We start from the raw sequence: 26396 nt of genomic DNA, 5'->3' as shown, positions 1-26396 counted from the left end.
CTAAATCCTATGTGGATAACAACAGCACACTCATTGATCTGTCTGGCTCAAAAATGCTAAAAAAAGCAACTTAGTCCATTTACTTTTTTCTGTCCTAAATAACAGGGCACATGTGGTAACAATACATTCTGTGACCATGGTAGCTGAACTGAGCCTTTTTTTTTTAAACAGTCCCTTTACTTTACTTGTACCTTGCATAATGTTAACACACAACAAGAAATCTGTAAAAAAAAGGCACACCTTTTATTTCACAGTAATCCAAGCTAATTCTTCTCAAGTAGGAGGTCACAGTTAAATCAAAAGCTCGAAGGCTTCCTTCAGCACCCAGCTGTGAGACGTTCAGGGCTAGCACCATGCTTTCTTGCATGTCGTGCCTTGTAAGTTCAACCAAAACCTGAATTAAACAGGAAGCAAAGTGTTACTCCAATTCAAGGCACTTTTCCCAGGTCTTCATCCTAATCATTTTGGACTTTTGTCCCCCACAACTTAGTCCTATGACAGCAACATTGCCACCCTGTAGCCTGATCTTGTCAGATCTCAGACACTAAGTAAGGTTGGACTTGGTATATACTCGGATGGGAGACCTCCAAGGAAAACTATTTTGCTGCTGGATGTGGTGTCATCGAGATCTTCCCTCTGAACCAGAATTTCCCAAGTGCTTCGGAAGAAACAATAAACTGAAGTTTTACCTACTTAATCATGAAAGAACCCTACACTATTCAAAAGAGTAGGGCTATTAACAACTGGATAAATTCCACTCTGGACTTGTACAATCTGTCCTCCCTACATTCAGCACTTCAACTGGTGAAATATTTTCTGACTCATAACCTGATGTGCACAGAAAAACTAGATAAAGTGGTTCCCGTTATACTTTATATGTGTAAAGAACTTTGGGATCCTTTAGGTGAACACTGAATAAATTATGTAATACAATTAATTCTGATTATTTCTAATAATAATGATTAAAAACATGTTTATAATAATACATCTAATAGAAAAACTTCATTTTTAGATGCTCACATACTGTATGATTTCTTTCAGATAAGTACTGGAAGTTATTAACTATTAACTTGATTCCCCTTTGCTTATGGTGTTCAGTACACTCAAACAAGTCACTACCCTTGAGCCTCAGACACCAAGCTGTACCTCTTTGACTTCAAACTTGAACTGTAGGTCAGTGAGCTCCTCTACAGGGGTTCTCTGACTGTCCTCTCCTGCGGATCGCTCACTGGTATCCTCATCAGAATCTGAGGGGAGATATCACAACCATCCCACTTGAAGCATTCAATCAGAACCTCAGAGCCAGGATGAACTCTGTTTAAACAATAAACCTGTCTCTTCAAGTTCATTTCACTATTAAAAACTAGAATGCAGTTTTGACAGTCTATGTTTTATTACTTGCTTACCTGCAAGCCCTTATATTCAGTGACAGATTCTTAATTTTGTCCTTTTCAAAATTAAGACAGGGTTTTCTGAGTCCTCTATGTGCTGAAGAAGTGTGCAGGTTATCTCGCCAGATGCCGATTAATCTGAACACCACAGGACTACATTATCATTTACTTACAGGTAAGTGTAATGAAGCTGTGAACCCTGGAGTATTAATTACGCTTAATAACCTAGTGATGTTTTTCCCCCAAACATGAAGATGTTAGGAGGTAGATATTTATGCACTTCCTTCTTATTCATATTTCCAAGCTTTTTTTTTAATTATCACCCGAAATTGATTTTGCTGCATGCGGATTTCCTGACCACAGCAATCTCTAGCACTTCCCCCAGCCCTTTCATATCCCCACCATTAGGGGGTTCTCTTGTACAACTGAATTGCTCGACCTGTTTCTCTGCAACAGCCCATTTCATCTAGCCAAAACTTCACACATTAAAAGCCGTTTTTAAGAGTAAACTACAGCAGTCAATGACTCATGAATCCATCAGTGCAAGAAGTACTACTAATGAAAATCGAAATGTATGTTTTCAAATAAAAGAGTCTGTGGTCACGATCATAACTGGTCATGGATGTACTGTAAAAACATGTGAGCAACTGAAAGTTTTACAATCCCCTGTATGCAAAACAAACCTAATAGAACCAACACAGCATTGTAAAAGTGGGTCTGTTCACGATAAAGGCCACCCACCTGTTGCCCCAACATCTAGAAGAGCTGTGGCATCTAACCCTTTCTCAAAGCGGATGCCAGGAATGGCTTCCATCAGCGGGATAGCCGGCACCTAAACCAAGCACAGAAACGTCAGTGCACTTTCACCTGCAGGTTTCAGATTCTTCTTGCACCTGATAGGGCTATACAGCTTGCAGTGGGGAAAATGAATAAAGCCAGGCTTTAAAAAAAAACAATTTCAAGAAATGGAATCACAGGCCATAAATATGAAAGCTCTCAATACACATGAAAGCCCCAAGACAGAACTAACAGCTGTGACATAACATTTATAAGGCACACCGTGATTATTAAAAGCTGTTTTTCAAAGTAAAAGGGGCACATTCTTCACATGCATAAAGCCTTATAATGAATGCCCAGTTATGAGTGCTTTGAAGGCACGCCCTGCATCAATGCCAACCCAAAAAATATGGTGAACAAAAATTATATAAAGTATTTATTTTTTTCAAAACATGTAAAGTGCACTTGCATTTTGTCTATTGTTTCCATTAGACAACCTTCTCCTTGTGAAAACAAAACATCATTATTCATATGTGTGTGATAAACTAAACATTAAAATCAAAAGGGTTACAATGCTTTAAAAACTACAGGTATATTACAAGCTCTGTGATAAACTGCTACTGTTTCTCATGTTCCAGTGGAGAACAAAAAGGCAACAGCAGCATTCATTTGGTCTTTAATTGTCTGTTTTTTTATTACTGCTTCTCTCTTGCTGAAACACTTACATTTTTAGCTGGGGTGGTTGGCACAGAGGCCGTCTGTGGTAGGGGAATGCTGTTAACAAGGTTAATCACATCTTGGATTTTCTGGTCTGATGTCCTTACATGCATCAGGGGAAGTTCTCCAGAAACCTTAAACCTGAAAAATAAGGCTACAAAGTCATTCTGGAGACAATTTTGGACCACTTCCAAAATTACACATATCATGTTCAACAAAATATACATTGCATGATCATAAATTCATAATATATAGTCTAAAATAAACAGCACTTTAAAAACACTAATAAAATTTACTCCTTAAAATTAAATGTAATCACCAATTGTTACATCGCATTATGTTGTTAATTTTCTTTGGGAATTCTGTTTTCTAAAACTGTTACTCAAATCTAAAGTGTCATAGTGGTCAATTTCAAAGACACAGACCCCTTCTTTGGTACTTCACTAAGGTGTGGGTAACTTGTGCGACTCTGCTGTAACATGGACATGTACTGAACGTGTTTAGATTTTGTCCTGTTTGCTTCCTCCTAAATTCCAGACAGCTGGTTTTTAGAGGAGAAGAGAAGAATCTCATACATACTTGGCCATTCTGGCATCTTTGTCCACCATGGCTTTTGCCAGCTGGACCTTGATGTCCATAGGCTGGAGAATGTGCTGCTTCGATGAGCTCTGTGACAGAGCAGCTTTCCAGTCCTCGCCTGTAGACAACATTCAGATACGGCACTTTAAGGCACAGGCATCCAGCCCTGGTCCTGGCCCGTGGCTTCTCCTTTCCATTGCACCCTGGGCTCTTGATGGCTTCACCTGGTCTATATTACCACCGCTCCCAGGTCTTTATACACTGAAGATTACAACTCTCTTACAAAGCCCAGGGGACTGTGGCCCTCCAGGACCATGTGTGCATCACTAGATTAATGCATCTGTCAATAATGTTAACATACTAATTATAGTTCAGCTGATCTTGGCTTGCCAACCCAATGAACACTGAGCTGCCATTTTAGTAACCCTTCATAATATGTGCAGATTTACTGTAACGTACAGCACACAGTCATGTGTGGTTTCTTAATGTGTCCATGTTGAATGGGTATAAAGGAAGTAGCACATGTTCTTCACTTATTCATCTAATTTCTCTAATTAATTATAACCAGGAATTAATCATGAACTGCCAATTACAAAGCGTTGCTCACATGGTTCTCTCTCTGGCACTCACATCTGACACCTTTTCAATATATGCACATGTACATCAATATTCTAGTGAGAACTTGGAAAATAAAGCAGATATCCATATGAATAGAACAAGCTACTGTAGGTACAGTATAAACTCATCATTTGTTATTGAATAGAGCAATGAAGAATGCAATGGTATATTCAATAAAAGCCTTCAAATTGCATTATAAGAGGTTAAATAAAATGTTATTTTGGATGTGAATTAAAATACAACAGAAGAATCAAGAGAAAGAGCTGTGCGGGCAAAACACAAAGCATTTTCACCAAAAGGCAGCCATTTTCATCACAGACACCCTAAACCCACACAATAGTAAAAGGGCAATGAGTGGTACTTTTAAAGCTCATTTAAAAGTCTTTTAGGCTATGTTCATATTATTTTATTATTAGAAAACTGACACCATTAAATGTCAAAGTTGAAAAATTTTAACAAAAAGAACGTTTTTGAGTTTTCAAGGAAATGTAGCTTTTACCCTGTCGTACATGCTGAAGGAAATCAGGAGACCTTGAACATACCTGACTTGCAAAAAACAACCTGGACGCTTCTGAGCTCCAAGCTGTATCTTTCATAGGCCCTGTCCATGATTTCTTCCAGGGAGGAGAAACTTCCAGATGTCTGTTTGTAGGTTCCTTGATCTACGCTGTTCAGCTGTAAAGGACATTAACAGATTCACATCCCCAGTACCAGCAAGTACTGAATAATGCAAGGACAGGTGTACACAGTGGTAGGAATGGGTACATGCAGTAACTCACCAGCTTGACATTATGATTAAAGTGCAGCAGAGAATGTTAAATGCCTACCTGCAAGCTGCCAAAATCCAGGATAATTAGATCCGATTTCTCATTGTAGAAGCCTGAACTCGGCACCAGCAGCTTTGAGGGTTTTAAATCGATTCGGAGATCAAGCACCTTACGGGTTTCAATGATATGCGAGAGACCTTAAAAATAACGCACAAAATTAATCCATACACTCTCGACATTAAAGAAATACAACTATGGAGAGCAAGTTGGGGTAAGTGATCTTGCCTTATCTAAAATACAGCTCATGCTAAGTTTTAAAATGCAAAGCAAAGAGCTGCGTTTCTCACGTATCTGTTGTTAACTCTGTTCACAAAACCTGACTTCCCCTTTACATGCATTCCGTTGAAGATAAATGTAGCAAATGTTTTTTTATTAGCACACAGAAAAAGAAAAACATCATTTCAACCCTAATTTGTGGTGAAGTCTGGAACAGTCAAGAACCTGTGCAGGTTCATGGTCTGGCTCTTAACATAGAACAAGTAACTTCAAATACTTTGCAATACAAACGATACCAATACACACAAAACAATGATCAATTCCAATATATCCCACCTGTTGCAGTCTTCTCTTTGATCTCTTCTAATTTCATCAATGTTGCAGAAGTCAGAACCTCCAGATCTACTCCGTTGTCAGTTTTGAAAAACTCTGCCAGGCTGTTCACTGTCATCTGAGAGAAAGCATATATTTATATGAACATTAATGTTGAAATACTGTAATTTTGTAAATACTGTATTATACTGTAAAACTGTATTCATATGCAGTCAAATATTCATATGCAGTCAAATATTAAAACATGTATGAGTTCTAGAATATGATAAGAACAAAAATAACACTTCTACATTTCTCAGCATTTTTGTACAAACATTTTTCTGTAAAAAACTTATCAGGTAAAATGATTCAGATGAGATCAGACTTTTTTTTGACTGATATGTACCTGTGCTCACATTGGACTATACCCACATACAGTCAGAAACCAGCAGTTTATAAACCTGAATGCCAGAGAAGACACTGAGCATCCTGTTCAATCATATATTTGTGTGGCATTAACAGTTGATTTAAAAGATGTACCAAATTTAATTTATGAAGTAACATGAATAAACCATTCTAAGGGTTCACAATGTTTCTGATGGAAAAAAATATATGCATTTGGTACAAGCATTAGTGACAGGTTTTGTTGTTCTTCACCTTCAATACCAATCCATTTCAGTCGATTTGTGTGTTATCTTACTCTTTAGACAAACTGCCCAGCTAATGCAGCAGGTAAGTGTGCAGAGACAGCACCTTCACACACCTAAGAGCTGTAAAGTACAAAGAATGTAGAACACAGTGGTTAATATATTTACAGCATCGTAGGTGATCTCCACAGGTTGGGACTGGACCATCAGCATCTGGTCAGCTGTGCTGCCCTCTGGGTTCAACTCAAACAGGATGCTGAGCAGCGAGGACTTGGAGTCGCCTACAGAGGCCACGAGGGAGGGGACGACTTCGTGCTGCTTGAGCCCTGTTACGTACCAGTGTTCCAGTTTAGCCTCCACTCTGAAAAGCAGCCCAGCACGAGCCAAAGTTAATTACACACTGGTCACTGTAGGGTTCGTCTTATCTGAGCTTCTTGCAAGACAAACAAAGGATCAAACTAGGTCAAGAGGCCTGTGAGAAGCTACAGTACATGTAACAAGAATTTATTCTTCCTTGAAATGAAATGATACAACTATAACCTAAATGAATTCTCATTCTTGTTTAATTATTTTTAATGAGGACAGATTCCTACTTCACAATTTGATGTATTTATAACTCCAGGGAAACTTAATCTTGTATACTATGCAATGTATGGTTTTAAAACAAGCACCATTACTGATGCAATACAAATCCCTCTTTTTACTGCATGTCTGTTCTTCTCACCTGCCAAGCAGCTGAAAATCTTTTGTTGCCTCCAAGTTTGAAAGTACCAAAACTTTGGTTAATAATACAGTGAAAGCAGGTCAATTTACAGTCATGCTAAAGTTATGGGATTTTTTAAATTTAGCAATAATTTCAAGGCCAGTTTGTTTTGTACAAGTATTGATAAAATGGATCTAGAAACAGTTTGGAATCAAGACATGAACAACTCTAAAAATCTAACTTCAGATTTCTGTTTTCGAGGTACAGTATGCATGCTTTCTCTCTTAATTTTAAATAATTAACAATTCTTTAAAACAAACAAAAAGAATTAACATGAAATGATCAGCTGTACTAGAAAAAAAAGTTTTATTGTGATCCTATATTTATATAATTTTAGATCCTAGTTTACAATTGACAAGGTCTTCAGGTGGAGACCATGTGCATAATAAAGACTTGCAGATAACAGCTGGGCCGGCAGTTTCAGCACTCTGCATGGGCATAGACGACTGCAGAAAGATATCCGAATGCAAACAGAAGCACTTGTGTTGTATCCAAAGCAGCTATTTAATACATCACTAATTGGATGACTAATCAGACAGTATTACTAAGTATTAGTATTAGTCAGGTGTGCACTGAAATGACATGTACAGAACGTAAGTACCTTACAATTTGGCAAAAAAAGACAGAAATGCACTTCTACCTATTGTACAGAAGAGTGGAACACTGGCTCTAGTGAGTAATTAGTGGCAGACAGAAACACTGAACAGTAAGGTTGCTTTGCTGTGAGGCATTTCCAGGTGTCCAAGATGGCTGTTTACACAGGTGTGAAGCAACATCAGGCAGTAAGCAACAGAGGAACAGGTGAAGCTCAATTAAAGTGTTTAGTAAAACACACACAAAAAAAATGAAATTCATTTGAGCGATGCCGACTATAAAGATGCAGCTTACTTGACAGCCTGCGCCCCAGGCCTCTGGGAAATGCTGGTGCTCAAATCAATCATCTGCACCTTCAGTATCTCTGGCACACCTGGCTTTTCTCGGACAGTGACAGACGTGCTGAAGAGCTTGAACATTATCACTACAGCCACGTACTGCAACACAAGAGGAACACCACAGCAGGATCGCGTCAGCAGGCCTGCCCTATGTGATTAACACTGTGTTCACACGCATCTATAAAGCCCTCAAGATTGCAAAGACCTTTAAATTGATACAACCAAGAATTCAAAAGAAAGGGCTGTGTTCTCTTTTCCCTACATATAGAAAAGATGAGACTAACTGCTTACCTGCTTGGGTAAGGAAAGATTATGGGAGCTGCCACTGTATCCGATAGCAGTGTAGAGTTTGGCCTTTTCTTCCGCAGTCATTAACTCATCAATACCTAGAGAAGCACAAAAAATCAAAGTAAATGACACAACTTTTAGCATATTTTATGTTTGCATCCATGCAACACTGATTTCCTAACACAGTGCAAGTGACAGTGAAGGTGCCGAATGTAGAAAAAAGCACAGAAGCACTAATCTGGATGCAGAATTAGAAGTACTACAGCTTACTTCCTCCAACAAGTATACACACGATCGTTAAAAATACTGAAGAAATTTTCAGTTCAGTACTACATATTTTACCGCAGCCCATGGTGAAGATCGTATACATTTGTTTCAAATTTCACTTCAAATGATGTTATGTTAAAATGATTGGTAAGTCAAGACAAAATTGAGTGATCAGAGTAATAAGGGCTTATAAAGGTTACATATAAATGGTTTATAATACACAGTAGTGTTCTGTACTCTGCTTGGTTAGACACACTTAATCTAATTTAAGGTCCATAACCTTATTCTACTCCACTGCTTCTAATGGGAAAATCCTTATGGGAAAATAATATTAGTAAAATAATAAGCGATTCTAATGGGAAAAGCTGCCTTGATTTAAGCTGCATGGGCAAAGCTGACACGCTTATGGTCTCTAATTCCCATATTTACATTGTTCTTAAGGTGAAAAATTCCTCCAAAAAATGTTGTGCTGCTCTAAGCCACTGCTTTCAGCCCTCTAACCCTGAGGTGTATCTGGGACCCTCCTGTACCTCATTTTCTCTTCACTCAAAACAAAAATTAAAGTCAAGAGAAGGGTACCTCATTCCTTATTCAAAAGAGAAGTTTTAAAAAGTGCAGAATGTCTTACTTTCCAGTTCTGTGGAATCCTCCTGTACTTTTTTCTTTGATTCTTTCCTTCCAAAAAACCCACTGAAGAAGCCTCCTCCACTCTGCTTCTCTCCACTCTGCTTCTTCCCCACCAGCTTCTGGCCAGACCTGACCAGCTGAGGAGAAACAGGTCGCCGGAGACAGACCCACAGGGCGTGACAGGGTGCCAGAAGTCAAAGACATACTGAAAGACTAAATCAGACACTGGACATGCCCCTGTAAAAAAGGCTCTGATCCCCTGTTTGAAAGTCTTTTGTGTCTCGGATGAATGGCAGGTCATTTCTGCTGGTATGTGCAAACCGGAGAGGTAAATCTAGAGAGATCTTTAAAGGATTGAGACTTCCTAATTTTGCTAGATAACCTTCAGCTCTATAAAAAGAAATAGATACATACCTCCATTTGTGCCTGCTGACGGGCCAAGGTTATATTGAAAACATCAAGGATTCTCTCCAGGTCCTAGGATCACAAAAAATAAATATACATCTTAAAAATAGACTAAATGTTAAAAAAAGAGCAAAATTGAAATATGCAGATTACGAAATAAGACAAATATGACATATTTCACATTCACATACCCTTCCATCCCTATTTGAAAACTTTAGTACAAATCCCTCTTTTTGTGCAGTTCACATAGCACAGACAGTACTGACTGTTCTTAGAGGCCTGGTGAACTGCTTTATTAGGGCTGACAAATCATTAATTCTAGGAAGGAAATGCACAATTGTAATAAATTCATAATTGGGCTATTTAATAAATTCAAGCACAAATAGATTAACTGAGAAGTCACCTGAATTTGCTTTTCTATGTCATCTTTGAGCTTGCTCTGGGTTAGCTTCATTTTGTAGACTGCTTTGTAAACCTTAAGAGTCTGCCTGTGCCTTTTGATGTGACGCCACGACCACATCTGGTTGTATCTCCTAATCTGAACCTCCAGCACACTGGTGATGCAGTAACCCCACCTGGAAATAAACATTTAGAAATGAACACCGAGCCACTGGTTGAACTGTGCAGCACAACACTTTAAATATTTTAGGTCAATCACTCAAGGTCTCCAAAACCCTGAAAAGTCACAATAGAGTGGTGTGTAGTGCAAAAGGCACAAGAAGCACTCAAAACCAATTAATTTACTTTTATCTTTGACAATGAGGCATGTTATTAATTGACCTTAAAACTTCTCCAACAGTCACAAACAGGTGTAACAGGGTGGTAAATAGTCCCATATTAGCTGAAACGTTCCATATACCAAAAGTCATTCATCCCACCCTGGGTCTCATTATTCCCATATTGTCCTGAAAAGCATTAACAGCCATTAACGAATGATATGCATGAAAACGGTTCTTTGCACAACAACCACTAGATGGCACTCATGTGTAAAACCTATCATTACTAGCTAACACCACTTCTAGAAAACCAAATTACGCCATGCCCGGTTTGGCAAACCATAGCCATATAATTTTTTTAATTACATAAAACTAGTTACTTTAGGAATTGATGGAATTTATGTGTTTTTGTGTTGTTTTTTTTACTTTTTGTATGCAATTCATTCAAATTCAGATTTGATTTATTTTTATTACATGTAAAATAAATGTAATTTTGTAGTAATGTCTACAATAACAATTAAGAATTAGAAAGGTTATTTGAAAACAATGGCATTAATGGATGAAACTGTATATGACATGTAAATTAAAATTCCTAAACTGATGGTGACAGGCATTCAATTCAATCCAGGTATTTGGACTGAGAAGTGGTTAATGGATACAACAGTTCAGATAAGGATGAAATGCATTCTTAAATACAACACATCAAACACTACTTGCAAAGGGTTCATATTCAACTCTCAATATAATCACTTGTTGAAGCTCCCAAATGATTCAATATAATTAGACCGTTTTCCAAACATATTCATTCTGAAGGACAATTTGAATTAATTTCTAAATGGAAACATGGAACTGTCACTTCCTGAAAGAGCCAAACCATGACCTTCATATGAAAAAGACCTTCCGCGGTCAAGCACACAAAGAAATAAATCAAAAACCTTTATTTACAGTCCTTCTAGTAATTTATTAAAATGTTGTTCTTCTACATGGGTGTGTAATTAGCAGGTTGTCAAGTGCTTTTGTGCATTTGGATCTATCCAGAAAGCCTAGATGAATTTCACCTATGAAAGGACAGGTGTAAGTTTACACTTACTGTATAAACTGTTTAAAGTTGCTGTCCAGAATGCAAATTATTGGAACCCATCAAAACCAGATTCAATTAACACATTCAATGACACATAAGAAGTGGTATTTAATATTATTTCAATAGACTATTACATCAATTATTTAACCAATGGAAGAGATTACCACATCTAACAGATGTCAGATGGATCTCAATGAATTCCATTCAGTAATATGGTCTTGAATACAATAATAAATGACCAAAAAAACTCATTTGGTTTTTGCAACATGAACCTAGGTTTTATTAAACATTGTTATACTAGCTCACCATTTTTTGGCATTCCTGTGAACAGGTGCATCTGGCCTGTATTTCCTGTACGGAGCATTCTTTACCATACAGTCGACAGATTCAAGTAAGTCCACCATAGAAAGATACTGCAAAAAAACATGGAAGGTTAAAAATAGCTCTTTATACAATGGTATTCATAAGAGTGAAATGCAACAACAGGAGCATGCGCATTTGTAAACAAGAGGTATTTCGAAAGAAAAATACATCAAGCAAAATGCTCAAATATTTGATAAAGTGACTGCTCGCACACGGCAGTAAACATTCCCATTTCAGAAGAGAGATGATGAAAAGCTGTGCCTGCCTTTCCCCAGCAAATAAATATCAAATAAATTAAGTCACTGACATCACATGCTAAGCGCTGGATCGACAGTGAATAAATATTTCACAGGAAAAATTAAACTGTGTGTAACATCAAATCCCACGCAGCACATCTGCCAATTAAACAGAAGACAATGTCTCTCTGCAGCCAGGCGGGGGAAGTCTCACAAATCTATGGTTGAGCATAATGGTCTAAATATTTAAAAATGCGGTTGTTAGCAGCTGAAGTATGCTCAAAATATTACAGGCATGCGGGGAAATGAATGGGTAAACATTTAAAGCAAAAACTCCTGATAACTGATGATAAATATCAGTTGATATGTACTGTATATATCAATTTGTTTAATACAAAGATACATTTTTTGGCAAATGTAAAAGGAATAAACCTGTGCTGTGGGATGAGGAGACTAACAAGGTCTTCAAAGTCGTGATACCTCACATCTGATAATAACAATAATAATAATAAGAAGAAGAAGAAAAATAATAAGAATAATTATTATAACAAATTATTATTCTCAGTAGTAGTAGTAGTAGTAGTAGTAATATTAATTATTATTATTATTATTATTATTATAAGAGAGCACAGTAATGAAGGCAATTCATACTGAAGCGCAACTCTATATGGCCTGAAGCTTTGTTGACACCAAAAAAGCCACTAGCCTGATGATAACACATACAACAGGTTCTGGGCCTTCTTACCTGTGGCCTGGTCATTTCAATGGCAATATTCTGCACAGCCAAATCCAGCCAGACCTTTGGGGACTTGAGTTCAATTTCAGCATGGGGGTCAATGCAAAGCTTTGCCGAAGCAAAAATGGGTTTGAAAACTGTATTAGAACAGAGAAAGAAAAATCAGTTTTGCATCAGCACTCATTATTCTTCAGAGCCAACATTCTTTGGTTCTGACTGCTACCCCGACATTGCAGTCACTGCAAGAGGTCTTCTGCAGTCAACCTATTTCTTGTTATGCACATAACAGTAAAACTAATAATCTGAAAAGTCTTTCATTTCAGTTCTCTAAAATTTCTTTTAGCTGAGATTCAGGAGGCTAGGTAGAATATACAGTCTGTGGAAGTGAGTAAGGACACTGGAGGGATTTTCCCCAAAGCACTCTGCCGAGAAGGACTAAACCTGAATGAATAGCTTACTTCCTTATTCTCTGTGTACGGACACACTGCCTCTTTAAACAAATTCAAGACAAGAAATCCAGAGACGCTGCAGAGTCAAACACGCAAATGCAAGTCTCAGACATAACCATAACCTATTCCAACATGTGCAATGCTAATCTTTAAATAAACGGTAAGGGTGCTCGCAGTTCCAACAATATTTTTCCTTTCCTTTCCTTCTTACACAAACAGAGTGGGGAGGTAAACAAATTCATCATCAGGGGAATTCACACATTTAATCTAGTATTACTGGTAGTACCCGTATAAATACTTCATGTTTGCTGTGCATATTAATATTTACAATAGGACTGAAGGCAAAAGGTTTCCACTGTCCCTCCTCTCCTACTTCTCAGAAATTTTCAGTATTGCAGAAATCATTTTTGCATATCAAATAGCATCAGCTTCGAATGTTTTTTTTTTGCATTGAACAAATGTTAAATTCGGGGGTGATTATTTGTTAAATCTGAGTCAAAGGTAGGCATGTTACACATGCTTGGTGTTCTCCTGCAACAGAATTAAGCTGCACAAGGCCCTTTTTGTAACTAAATGACAGAGTGCTGTCCAGCAGAATTCATTGGCCACTTCACCTTCTAGACTGAGCTAGGATTTAAATGCTCGTGGGCACAGCAGATAGATACAGGGATCTTTTCTGAATGGCAAAAAAACAAATAATTGTGTGGGAGTCTGTCCCAAGATAAAAGCAGTGCACAGATAAAGAGGAGGATTTCCATGGTTTCCCTTTCAGCCTGTTTTTGCTGGCATGGAGAGCAAAGGGAATGCTCATAAAATTAACAAGAGAAAAACTCTTTATCCCCATGCTAATTTATGTCTGCTTGTTCACTTCTGCTTACGTACTGTATTGATGGTCTTTGAGCTCGTCTTTTTTTGTATTGATTCCATCTTTAAGCTTCCACTGTAGAGACATAAATAGGAGGTTAAGAGAAAACAATAAACAATTAACAACAAAGAAAGCAGGCAGCCTGAATGATCCAAAAGCATTTTCAGGAACCTGCAAAGTCCCGTTTAACAAAAGGTGTACAGCACCTTCATAAAGGCTTTATTTATGGGTCAAATTATATTTACTATCGTAAATATAAGTATAAATTAGGTATCGTGCATCTGTATAATAAAATGTTTGAAATACTTTACACTGACAAGCTTGACTAAATATCTCAGAAATTAAGGGAAACTGATGTTTTAAATGAAATTGAGAATAAAGTGCCAATGAGGATTTAAAACCACCCACTTCTGAGACGCAAAACATTTCCAGATATTCAAATTCAGTGTCTGCACCATCCACATTTATTTAAGAAAATACATATAATATATATTAATATAAGACATATAGTATTGTGCCCAATAGCAGGGTGAGTGCTGGGGCTTCTGGTGCCTTCATGAAGTCCCTCTGCTTATTTTCAATTGGCTTAAAGTATGTTTTAATTCTCAGTGCTCATTTGTTTTTCTGACAGATCCACAGGACTTAAACTTTAATTCTCAACGTGGAGACACCTACTCCACAGGCAACCTTACAGTTTTTTACACTTCCTTTGTACAGACGTGCATGACTATGCCAATATGGAAAGCCATCCACTCAGCTGTTTTTAAGTGAGATAGGTCTTCACTCCCGAGACAGGAGGACCACAGATTTAAATATCCCACACAAATAAGTGAGAAAAGCAACAGGCGCTTGTTGAGCCTGGAAAGGCTGGTCTGCTCGTGCTCCGCAGAGCTCAGGACACATCGCAGACTGACGCCAGCAACCAAGGACTACTGATGTTCAGCTCCTATCATTCTACAGAAAAAAAAAAACATTTTGGAGCCTTTTAGAATTGGCCGCTCCTACAGTCACTTGGACTTCTAAACCATGTGCTCTGTAAGCTTCCAGGTTAAATAATGTCTTAATGAACAAAAGAGTTTAAACATTTTTTGACATGCAGAATAGTTGAAAAGAAGCACATTTTACCATAAAAATTAATCTACCGTACCTCATTATTACACATACAAGTGAATTAATGAGCCTGCTAATTTAAAGCACTTTAAAGACCTAAGGGGTGACCTTAACTTCGCATTGGAAATTTTACCAAATAATATGGTGATAAGTGGTGTATATCCCTGTGTGTTCCCATAAGATCCCTCAGATCCTCTGACACCGGCCTTTAATTTGAACCAAGGGTTAGAACCTAGACCTATGGAAGGGCTACTTTTAGTGTGTATGGTTGTAGATCACAGTCTGTAGACATTTGTAAACATACTCTTAAAACATACAGTACCTTTTCAGGCTGGCTTTTATGTAGGTACATATACCCTTTTCAGATTACTGATTTATTTTATTATCTTTTTACCTCATTTCACTTTTCATGTATTATTTTTAATGTGGATTTGTTACGTACAGCACTATCATTTTTTATTGCTAATTTTCCTCTTTAATGATGTTATTCCATCAGTTAATTATTGAGCACCTTGTATTGCAAATTTGCATGAAAGGGGCTATATACTGTAAATAAAAATTGAATATCTCAACAGCAAATAAGCGGTAGGAAAAAAATAAAATTTACTGCAAGCTTTTATTTTATGTCAACTAAGACCTTTTAAACATCAGAACTACAGCACATTAGAATAATTCAAATTGTCCCAGAGGTTTCCAAATCTTTTAAATGAAAATGGCAGGTTAACTTTTATAGATGGACAATCCTTATCGTTTCCTGGAGAGAGAGGAATACCTTGACAGCAGCAAGAAAAATTAGGATGAAATTTATCACCCTCTTACTGCCCTTCCTGGGCCCGACAAAAGAGAAAGTTAAACTCCAAAACTTCCACTGTGCATTAAAAACACAATCAATGTAAAAAGTTAACATTTAAAACGTATTTTATGCCATTTTGCTTTAAATGAGAAAAATAAGGAAAGCAATCAAACATACATTTTGCTAAATGTGAAATTGATGTCATTTAGCAAATTTTCCTACATAACGTACAACACAAATTCAAACAATCCTTGCTTTTTTAAAATTGCTGAATTATTCATCACCAAGATATAATAACAAAAGGTACCACTACTTGTGTGACAAAAGTGTTTTTTTAATCCCTTATGGGAAAGCTAATTAAATCCGGGAAAGGAAGCTGGAGAGGTAGTTATTGTTAATCTGACTCTAAAAACGAGCAGCTTGTTCGACCAGTTTCCTGTTACGTGACACTCATTTTTGTCTCTTGCACACCTCAACATATGGTTTATGTTGACTATTAATTAGGAGCCATGGCTATTAAACCTGTCAGTACAGATGAATAAGGCAACCTGATTTGCTAATCGTGTCATTTCCTCTGGTCTCACTTCCTGAACAGACACTTCCTGTATGATATTAAACAAGTCAGATTCAGGATGCTCTTTTCTCTTATTAATGTCAACTAACTAATGTTATGGTAGAAAAAGAAAAGCTAAGCCTTTAAGCTTAAACAGTGGAAGATTAAAACATTTTATTTTATCTGAAGCAAAGTACTTAGATTGATTGGATTTCTTCAAACATGTATTCTTACAAAGGTTGCACATTAAAAACTGCAATTTATGATGCACAATTGACTTTAATCTATATATTTTTACACTTTTGACCAGAACAAATGACAAACCACTAATTCTGATTTCAGCATTACAGACTGTTAATTCTATTTCATGTTAATCTGCATATTAAGTAGCATGCTGAACTCTATTTTCTGTTAATTGTACATCTGCCTTTAATGCAAATCATTGCAATGCTGCAACTTTTTTTAAAGATAAAGGAAATGATCCCACACCATCAATCTTAATTATTCGCAGCAAACCAAGCACCATATATAGCAAATATGTGAGCAGGCTCTGTCAATACTGCAAAAATAAGATAAAATAAGATCACTTTATTAGCCATATACAATTTCTTTTTATGCAAAAATATTATGCAATGATGATATAAATCATCATCGTCAATTCATGGACAAAGCACCTCGCGGTTCACTGAAACTTCCTATCTTGTTTGCTGCTGCTATGAAATCCTAGGCAGGAGTGGAAGGTGCCAGTCAGATCTGGTACGTGCTCATACAGCACACTTCCTTCTGTCTCTGTCAACTTCAATGCTACTCCACAATAAAGCACTGTATCCGAGGCCTTTGAAGTCAGGCAACCTGATCAAATTAAATAGATATAAAGCTGATCTGTTAGGTAATCAAGACTGGGTAAACATCCTGACAGAGGATGTTTGTGTTGTGAGATTTTGATGATTTTGACAGCCTGTTCCAGAAACCTGATTTTCTTCACCAGACGTGCAACTGATTAAAGTGATTTCTCCACTTTTCAGCACCACAAAAGAGCTTATATCATTTTCTAATCCATGACACTGAGCGTCATGTTTGTTAACACTTCTTCTTGGGTAATGGGTTATTTTTAATTTTTTTAGAAAAAAAATTACCTGCTCCAGAGGTAGATTTCGCAATTGCTTTCAACTCACTGCAGGGCCATAAAAAAACAGGTACTAGCTCTAGTTAACACACTAAAATAACACAACACTAATTTTAAAAATGGGTTTGTTTTTGACCATTTCTTTACATTTCATGCTCAACATGATCTTTAATTTTGAAACCAACTTTCTGCGTGTCATTCGTTATCCAAAGATAACGAGAAAATAAATCACTCTCAAGGATTTCTTTTTTGTTAAATGGCTGAAAATTAATAATAAACAATAAAACTAAAAAAAACAACAAAATGCTAGTTACCCTGCATTTTAAACTTAAAACACATTGCTACGGTTCTGGTTAAAATGCTTACACTATCTACAGGTAGGTAGGTCCCGTTTTCAGGCCATAAAGGCCCATGGGGGAATGGGGGCCAAGGGCCACCATCTCTCTCAACGATCCGACACTGGAGGTGGAGGTGATGTGGTCAGCATCACGCTCTGGCCAGCCTATTAACCCCAAAGGGTTAAACCTGGGATTGAACCCAGGACCTTCCGGTCAGGAGCCAGACACCCTTGCCATCGGCTCCCACACTATCTGTACTGAAACAAAATATAAAGACCTAGCACAAACTCTCAGCGAGATTATAGAACAGTTTCCTGTGGTTTCTTCAGATCCTCTTTGGTAAAGACAAAAAAAAAACTTTATATTTACCTGAAAGGAAGTTGTCTGTTAAGAAAGGTTTGTTTACTTACACAAAGTGTTTAATGTTTTAAAGGAACTATTGAACACAAAACTGTAGTCCTTTTAACACCTACTTGGTTAACACTATGAAACAGTGCATTTGCTTTTTCATCACAATATTGGCAGTTAACAAGCAATGTTCTGTTTTGATGGACCTAAAATTACTGAAAAACAATAATAAAACTGTCTTCTGTATATTACTGAGAATTCCTTCTATTAGGACTGTCAACACTAAAAGTTCTAGCTCAAGAAAAGATGCTATTCAGACTTCATTAGTCACAAAATCTGCACAGACAAGCACAGGGCAGCTTTTTTTCATTTTATGCTTGAAAACAAAGCTTAACAGTTTGAATATGTTTGTACTTTTGATGTTTCAGGCACAAATAAAAGAAACAATAAGAAAAATCAAACCAACTTATCAGAGCTTTAAATGATACTTTCATACTTCTCTTCCCAAAACCTCTTAACCTCTTTTTCACCCATGAAAGATCCATATAATCCTGGTAAAAACAACTCCACCTGCCATTAGCTGAGGAGCAAATCCTCAATGTATACTATTCATGCAGCCATTGCTACTTATTACACAGGATACTGTCAAGATATACAAAAGTGATGTAATTCATTTCCCTGTGTATTAACATAAAACAAAAATCAAAAACTAACAAAAATTAGAAACCAATTATGAAGGTTACCAATATATTATCCCAGGATCCTCTGTAGAACATCTGGCTGTTAACATTCCAGTAGGCACACAGGCTTTCCAAACGGACCAGCTAGAAGACAAGTTTAAAAGATCAGAAAATCATCCATCCATTTGTCCATCCACAGTGTTTTTAGCACCCCAGGGCATTTTCAAACTGTAATTTTCACAAGATCACATAGAAGGATAATTAGCTCAAGGCTCCATACATGAGCAGAACAGAGGCTAATTCATGGCACAGACAGGCAGTACAGAAAGCTAAAGAGACATTTCCTGGACAAGAAAGAGAAGATCAAAAGCTAAAAAATAAATCACTGAAATACCAAGAATACGTGGAATTTAGAAACTATTTTTTTCTTTTGTTTAATAAGTTCTGCAGCTCATGGTGGCATACTGTATGGTGCATTATAAGAAATGCAACACACTTCACTGTTAAGTATAATTTGTACTGTTGGATTCAATATTACCTTATAGATGATCTTGACTGTTTCATTTAGTATGCACGGCTTCCAATTCTCATCCGAGGTCTACAAAAGAAAAACAATCACATTCTTCTCTTGTCAGTCTTCAGATGTGTCAGATTTGATCATGTTCGCATTTTCATTGTCCTTTTTACTTTATAAGGTGTCTCATCATTTGTGTTTTTTAAACTGCAATGAGACATGAGCACAAAAACCTATGTTCAATAAATGTTGCCTGGAGAGCTTTTTGTGCATGAAAGGCTCATGCACCTTCATTAGAAACAAACCACATACAGATGACACTGTGGAACATAAACCCATTAAGCCATCACAATATTAATGGGCCATTGCGGATATATTTTTAGTCATAAAATGTTAAAATAAGCAACATAATCTACTGAAAAATGTATTATACTTCTAAAAAATCCAGATATTTCTCCTACTTAAGTCTGAAAAGAGGTTTTATACCAATGATGTTAAGCACTCTGTAAAGTAGAAAAGGTTTTGAGAGCACAGCATTTACTGAAGACTCCCAGTGTTTGCTGATTCAGAAAACGGTGACTGAATTGAATCTCTTTTTCGCTTTGATCCAAGTAGGCTCTGAGTGCTGCACGCTAATTAAAGCCTTCGACCTGCGTATTAGTGTGACAGGTCTTCAAAGAGGACATGGTGTTCTCTCAATCAATGGAAAAATTCATCACAGAAAATACAAGGAGGAAATTTCCCTGCCTCTTTGCAATGCAAATATGCAGTCCATCCAAAGCTAATCTAACATTTCTTATTTGGTTTTGAATTATATATATATACACACACACTTCAGGTTTCTACAGCACGGGAGCAAAACTCAACTGTGTTTTTACATTGCTTTTTTTATTTTCCCCCAGAAATGATAACTGCATCAAACCTTTTCACATATGTTTTACCACCAAAATGAAAGAACATCATGGTCCTCGGGAGGAAAGAGGTATGGCAAATCATATTTCAGCTGTGGTTTCCTTTCAAGACCAGCATTATTGTGGTGTAGCTTTCACACCCCTATTTAATGCTGAACATACTGTATGTAAAACAGCAGAGAAACAACAAATTTGTTTTTAATTTGGTTTTATTTCTCTGTAGTCACACTGCTAGTGCTAGCAGCACTAAAAAAAAAAAGTTACTGAATCGTCTTGAACATTCACCTGTTGGTAAGGGAAATTGGTAAGGAAGGTGGTAAGGGAAATCGCACCAGCACCACACAGACGGACAGCTCAAGCTGGAATATCAACCAGGGCTCTGAAGCTGTGAGTTACTGTCTCTGTGCCCCAGTGGGTGTTCCCTGTCTTCTCCATAAGGAACAATATGTTGGAATAATGCCTTCCATAAGACAAGGATAACTGCACAAGAGTGAAGGTTCTAATTCCACAATTAAAGCAGCACAGAGAAGAGCAACACTCATTGCACTCATTGTGCTGTTAGGACCTCAATTGTAACCACTAAGCTGCATGAACTAACACCATCCATTTATTTTAACTCATCTTCAATGATTTACTTTCGCCTCTATTTTTTACTTAACATAAACCACACTTTTCAATTCATGTAAACCAGCTAAGCAGACAGTTCATTCCTCATTGCTTAGTACAGTAGGTTCTTGATCTCCAGTCAACCTACAAAGGTTTTCCGAGACCAAGGAAGCAACCTGCACCCAGATAAGCCTATCGAGATGCTGTGACAGTTAATTAAGACTCTAAGGGCTGCAGAGATTCTGAGAAGAAATAACTGTGCTGCCTTTTCAGCACCAACATCTCCCCTGAATGAGTCAGACTAGCCCATGTTTGTATGTCCAGGGCAAACAAGGCACAGTACAGTAGCTGACCTCATCCTCTCATCACCCGCCTTGCACACTAGTGATGAGGTGCCGTTTCTGTTCAGTAAACTGGAAAATGGGTTTCACATTCAGTCCCACGATCACAAGACATGACGTACAGCACATTAATATTTACCTAACATTAATGATATTGTCTCTTCAATCAAACAAAAATGTACCCAGATCAGCATAAGTAAACAAAACATTCACATTTTCTTAAGCTGAACAGAAAATAACTATGTAAAATGAAATGTGTTAGGCTGACAGTGAAGTACTGACACATTGGTAATTTTGATTTTTCTGTATTATTAACGGCATGCTGTTCTGCTGTAAGAAAATAGTCCTTTAACTTTAGCAGCACAGGACATCTAATGAAAACTCAGAAATAATGCAGTAAACCCACAATTTCCTTAACTTCAGCTGTTAACACCCAGTGCAATCCATCACTTTACAAGGACAAGGTGTCTTTACAAAATGAGGCAGGTCAGCTGATCTCTCCAAGGAAAATCTACCATACCATACCACTCTGCCATATGCAGTACCATTCCACTGTATATATTATACAGTACCTGTAAGCTGAGCTCTCCAAGAGTGACACCCATAGAGACAGGCCGGTTTGGATCAGAAATCTGTGAATCAAACCAGAAAATACATCATTAGTACCATCTTAATGGTTTTGAACAGATACACATGGTAAACATGGCTAGGACTTATGATACTCAAGGTTAAAAAACGTAATTTTATTCTGCTAAATTTAAAATGTTTGAAAAACAGGTAACCAGCTTGTGCAATTCAAGAAGCTTTCAGAGCTCAAAAACTGAAAAAGACACTTACATCATCTTCATATCGGATATGAATGCTGGTTATTTTGACCTGCAGGTTTTTGATGATTTGTGTTGCTAGCTTTTCAGCAAATGTGTCCTTCTTTTCATCTTTGGATTTATCTGGAATTGAAGGACACCTTCATTCATGTAGCTCAGACACCGACTATTGGAGTATGAAACAATTTCACTTTAAACCCATGCCCCCAAAATACCCTTTTTCTTTGCCATTTAGTAGTACGTTGTCAATATTTACTTTGATTTAACACTTTTTAACAGTAATGATGGAAAAGATAGCACAGAGATAACAGAAGGAATAGACAGAAAGACATAAAACAGTTCAACACTTCAGAATTCCAACATCTTTGCATCTCAGTTGCCCCAGCGGTTGAGCAAAATTGGCAAAATGGCCAATTGTTAGGGTTGGTAGTAGTCAAAGACCTCTCAGGTTTCTAAAAACCTGCAGATTCCGCAACATACCAAAGACCCACAGGCCTGTCGTGGAACGGGCAAGGGGTGCAATGCTCCTCCAGTTCGTGCTAACTCTCTGACAGGTGTTGCTGAGCGTGCTGTGTGCCATACGGAGGCAGGCATGCTTATGTACCTATGTATCGGGGATTTCACCCAAGAGCTAGGCAGGTTATTTGATGTCATATTAAACAACATTTTGTAAAAACTCACTAATCACTATTCAAAAATCATGGGAGGGGATGATACTTTTTGAAATTTGAGATTGTCCTGAGGTTTCTAATTGTAAAAGGGAATTATGCTTCGTAAAAGGATTATCTTTTACTGTTTTAGCCGAACAGTAAGTGTGAAAAAAATGTGACGCTTAAGTTAAAGAGTAGGCAAATACCTCTGTGGGTCATCAATATAAACATTCATATCAAAGAAACTATTAGGAGTTAACTAAAATGTCATATTTTCCCACATAATTGCTTTTACTATCACTGCGCAGATGTTTATCCAGATCACAGATGTACGGTGGCATTGTCTCGTTGAACCAATACAGAAAGATCCAGCCCTAAACCAACAGTTAATTGATATGTTAAAAGATCAAGAAAGAAATCTGATATGCAGCTGATGTCAATGTTGTATTAAAGGCTTTCTTTTAATACAAGTATCAAAAAGCACTAGGAGTGTCAATACAGGTCTGTAGAAAGATGATATACCACAGAAACAAAGAATATTGGGTCATATTGGGCAGTTCAGTACATCAAATAAATTCAAGTCCTCTTTTTATTTACTGCTTTGTTCACCCAGTTACTACAGTCCACTTTCCTGTTAAACAACACTAACTTCAATGAATGTTAAATTCATTAAGAAGAGATAGTAACGGCGTGGAACAAGTCTTCTAGCAGAAGTTCCAAGTGAAATGATAAGCATCACACATACCTACCTTGCTTGTGTTCATGTCGCTTAGATTTCTTAAAGTGTTTTTTATACTTTTTATGCTTACGTCCTTTTATCATTTATTGCAAGCATTAAAAAAGAAAATAAATGTTAGTAAAGAAAAACACCTAAAGCACAACAGAACAGAACATACTTCAGAGTAGCACACAACAGAAACAATTATTAAAATCACATAAAATGTTCTCTAACATCAAACTGATGAATTCCCAACATTCCACAACACACCAAAATAAGAGTAAAAATTATTAACTATGCAGCTAATTAGAAAAAGAGGCAATGTTCCTTAAGGATGGAGAGTATGACAGCTGTTTTATTTAATCACTGCTCATCCTTAAATTTACGAAAACAGAATAGATCTGTTTTGTACCTTTTATTATTACTATAAAGATAAACCACAAGAAAATATATTCGCATTATTCTAAACCTATGAAGGACAGACAGGTTTCTGGCTGTTTGGCTCTCCTTATATACAGTCATGATCATGATAGTTCTGACTTGATAAATAGTAACTTCTAACAGCTTAAAGGCTTAAATAACACCATGACCAAATAGAAATGTTTGTTCTTCTTGATCATGGTGGGGCACCCATAATAAATGTTTATTAAACTCTTTTCACAGTAGACGGTAGTAGTCTAATTTCCCTCTCCAAAATCCTGGAATTCATCACTGCATGATAACAGCTATCTGATGATACTGAATCTATAAAATATAAGAACCAAAGAGTTCTCAAACTATTCTTGTTCTTCGGGACTTCTGCATTAAAACGTATCTTTAATATGCAACTGGAATTACTTCTGAATTAAAACCAGAAATTAAAAAAAAAAATTCAACTGCAGGTCTGTGCCAGGACGACCAAGATATATCATGATGTATAATCATAATATACGTCATAATAAAAGATTATATGATGTATAATCAACATGCAGTTCTACTCCTTATTGAAGCGAGTCCTCAAGACAAAAATGCAGACAAGGAAAAGAAGATTTATAATGTGTGCCAGCAATCCGCACTCTGACCTTCTTGCCTTCATTTCCACACTCCTCTGTAATTGGCTGTGTTGTGCTCAAGCCTTGTTGTGTGGCTCTAAGCTTGGATCATCCTACCATTTACAAAATCAACTTTACCATCTGAAGTCAAAAAAAACAATCATGGCTGCAATCATGGTAGAGTGTAAAACTGACAGAAAGATAAAAATGTGCCTGATTTCATGACAAAAAAATCCCTTTGTCGAGGAACAATTAATTCATCACTCCCAATCAACATTAGTCCTAGTCCTATTTAAAAGAAACTTTCTAAAAATAAAAAACTATGTCACAAAAGACAAATCCAATTCCTAGGTTTTCGATCATGGTAGAAATAATACAACTTAACACAAGAAACAAGTCATATTAATGTAAAACAACGAGAGTTACTCAGAACAGCATGGTGAGACGCTCTGCAAAAGTCATTTTTGTACTGATTGTCACATGTGGAAGGAATTTAAAAAAATGAAGGCTCTTCACAATCTGTGCAGGTTTTAAGATGCAAAGGAACAAGGTTTATCCCATGCTGAAAAGAAACAGAACCTAAAGAAGGCTCCACAGCCAAAATGTTGTATTTCTTTTCTTTTCAGCACGGAATAAACCGTTCATTTGCAGCCTATGCATGCTGCTGATGCAGCTACCTGCAGGTATTAAGATGCATTTATTCCACTAAATGTTTTCACTTAACTACAGGGTGTAAATTTGGATAATTGACTCTCTTAATAAATACCAGTTTTTTAAGACAATGTATACCAAAAATCAGTTCTTCACCAAAAGGTGGTGCAAAAATAAAAAAATAGCAGGCTTTTGCAAGTCCTTAATGCTATTATTAGACAAACCAAAGAACCTTTGATGACACCATCTGTACCTACCATGCTTTGGTTCCTTGTACACATAGCTCTCCAGATTGAATAAGAAGTCTCCTGACTGAGAGCCTTCATCCAACGTTGGCAAAAAGCAAATAGCAAAACATCATACTAAATTATTAAGCCATTAAGAATTTTAAGGGAACAGAGCAATTCAAAATACTCACAAAGCTGCAATCACTGCGAACACTAGGTTCTTTAATCAAAAATAGGAAAATGGTGCATAATAAGCTACCAATATGGATTTTACTACTGCCTATTCAGCCTAAAATTCTACTAAAATGTATATAAATGGAATGCTGCATGATCAGAAATAAACACTTAAAACATTTACTGCACTCAGACAATGACTGAGATGATGTTTGGTGTGCCAACACATACTGTATGATAACTAATGAGAATATGGCATGTGTAAAATACATTTCTCAGGGACTGAAGGACTGTTTTGTTCTTTCACAATGAGCACATGTCATGAAGGAAATTTTGCTTCTTACTGACTGAAAACACTTGAGGTGAAACACAGGGTAATGGCATAGAAAAGGGTGAATATTACCTGTTCCTACCACAGAGGTAGAAGTAAATAAAATTCAAGGGTTAAAGGGCAGCAGTAATGATATCCAAACAAAAACAGCAGTTCTGGATTTCTTTACAGCACAAAAGTGGAATGCTTACTGTATGGAACATGGAAGTTAGTACACTAACAGAACTTGGAACAAAATAAGGACCATTTCAAGTCTACAAGGATGTCTCATAGAATAGTCTCTCTAACAAAACATGGACTTAACTTGTCAAGGATATGTGGCAGTCTGTGTCACACAATGCATTTTCAGGGATCATGATACTACAGCTGTAAAAGATCATGTTTAGGAGAAAAAAATGACCCACAGTTCCCCTTTTCCTGGCTTCAGTTGACTTTAAACCTGGATGCATTCCACAGTGAAACTATCCTTTACCGACGTTCATCATCCAATTAAGAGCAATGCCAAAAACACTGAGAGACACTTAAAATATAATATATGAGTATCTGAATCAATATTAATTATATAGAAAACAAACTAATCTTTCGATAATATTTATGCAGTAACTTGATGTGAGTAAAGAAAAACACTTAAAACACTTAAAGCATTGAATGGAAATGA

The 26396-nt window shown here is 36.9% G+C and overlaps 1 protein-coding gene across 2 annotated transcripts in view; it reads right to left on the bottom strand.

The window, feature by feature from the left end:
- The window catches only part of vps13c (vacuolar protein sorting 13 homolog C), a 96011-nt gene that overhangs the window by 50073 nt on the left and 19542 nt on the right, over positions 1-26396 (bottom strand). For both annotated transcript variants that reach the window (XM_088922046.1, XM_088922047.1), the window contains exons 6-26: positions 21970-22079; positions 21705-21764; positions 19299-19358; positions 18824-18904; positions 13830-13887; positions 12508-12635; positions 11470-11576; positions 9770-9941; positions 9376-9438; positions 8963-9098; positions 8071-8165; positions 7736-7878; positions 6253-6445; positions 5462-5576; positions 4910-5046; positions 4625-4757; positions 3465-3582; positions 2894-3026; positions 2133-2223; positions 1147-1247; positions 241-394 (exon numbers count right to left, since the gene is read on the bottom strand). In XM_088922046.1, coding sequence (XP_088778172.1) covers positions 241-394; positions 1147-1247; positions 2133-2223; positions 2894-3026; positions 3465-3582; positions 4625-4757; positions 4910-5046; positions 5462-5576; positions 6253-6445; positions 7736-7878; positions 8071-8165; positions 8963-9098; positions 9376-9438; positions 9770-9941; positions 11470-11576; positions 12508-12635; positions 13830-13887; positions 18824-18904; positions 19299-19358; positions 21705-21764; positions 21970-22079 — 2388 coding nt within the window. The remainder of the gene's footprint in view (positions 1-240; positions 395-1146; positions 1248-2132; positions 2224-2893; positions 3027-3464; positions 3583-4624; positions 4758-4909; positions 5047-5461; positions 5577-6252; positions 6446-7735; positions 7879-8070; positions 8166-8962; positions 9099-9375; positions 9439-9769; positions 9942-11469; positions 11577-12507; positions 12636-13829; positions 13888-18823; positions 18905-19298; positions 19359-21704; positions 21765-21969; positions 22080-26396) is intronic.

The sequence above is a fragment of the Atractosteus spatula genome, chromosome 7 (assembly GCF_055471065.1).
Source record: "Atractosteus spatula isolate fAtrSpa1 chromosome 7, fAtrSpa1.hap1, whole genome shotgun sequence".
In the NCBI taxonomy this organism is placed as follows: domain Eukaryota; kingdom Metazoa; phylum Chordata; class Actinopteri; order Semionotiformes; family Lepisosteidae; genus Atractosteus; species Atractosteus spatula.
The sequence above is the reverse complement of the archived record's forward strand: the minus strand, read 5'-3'. Positions and strand labels throughout refer to the sequence as shown.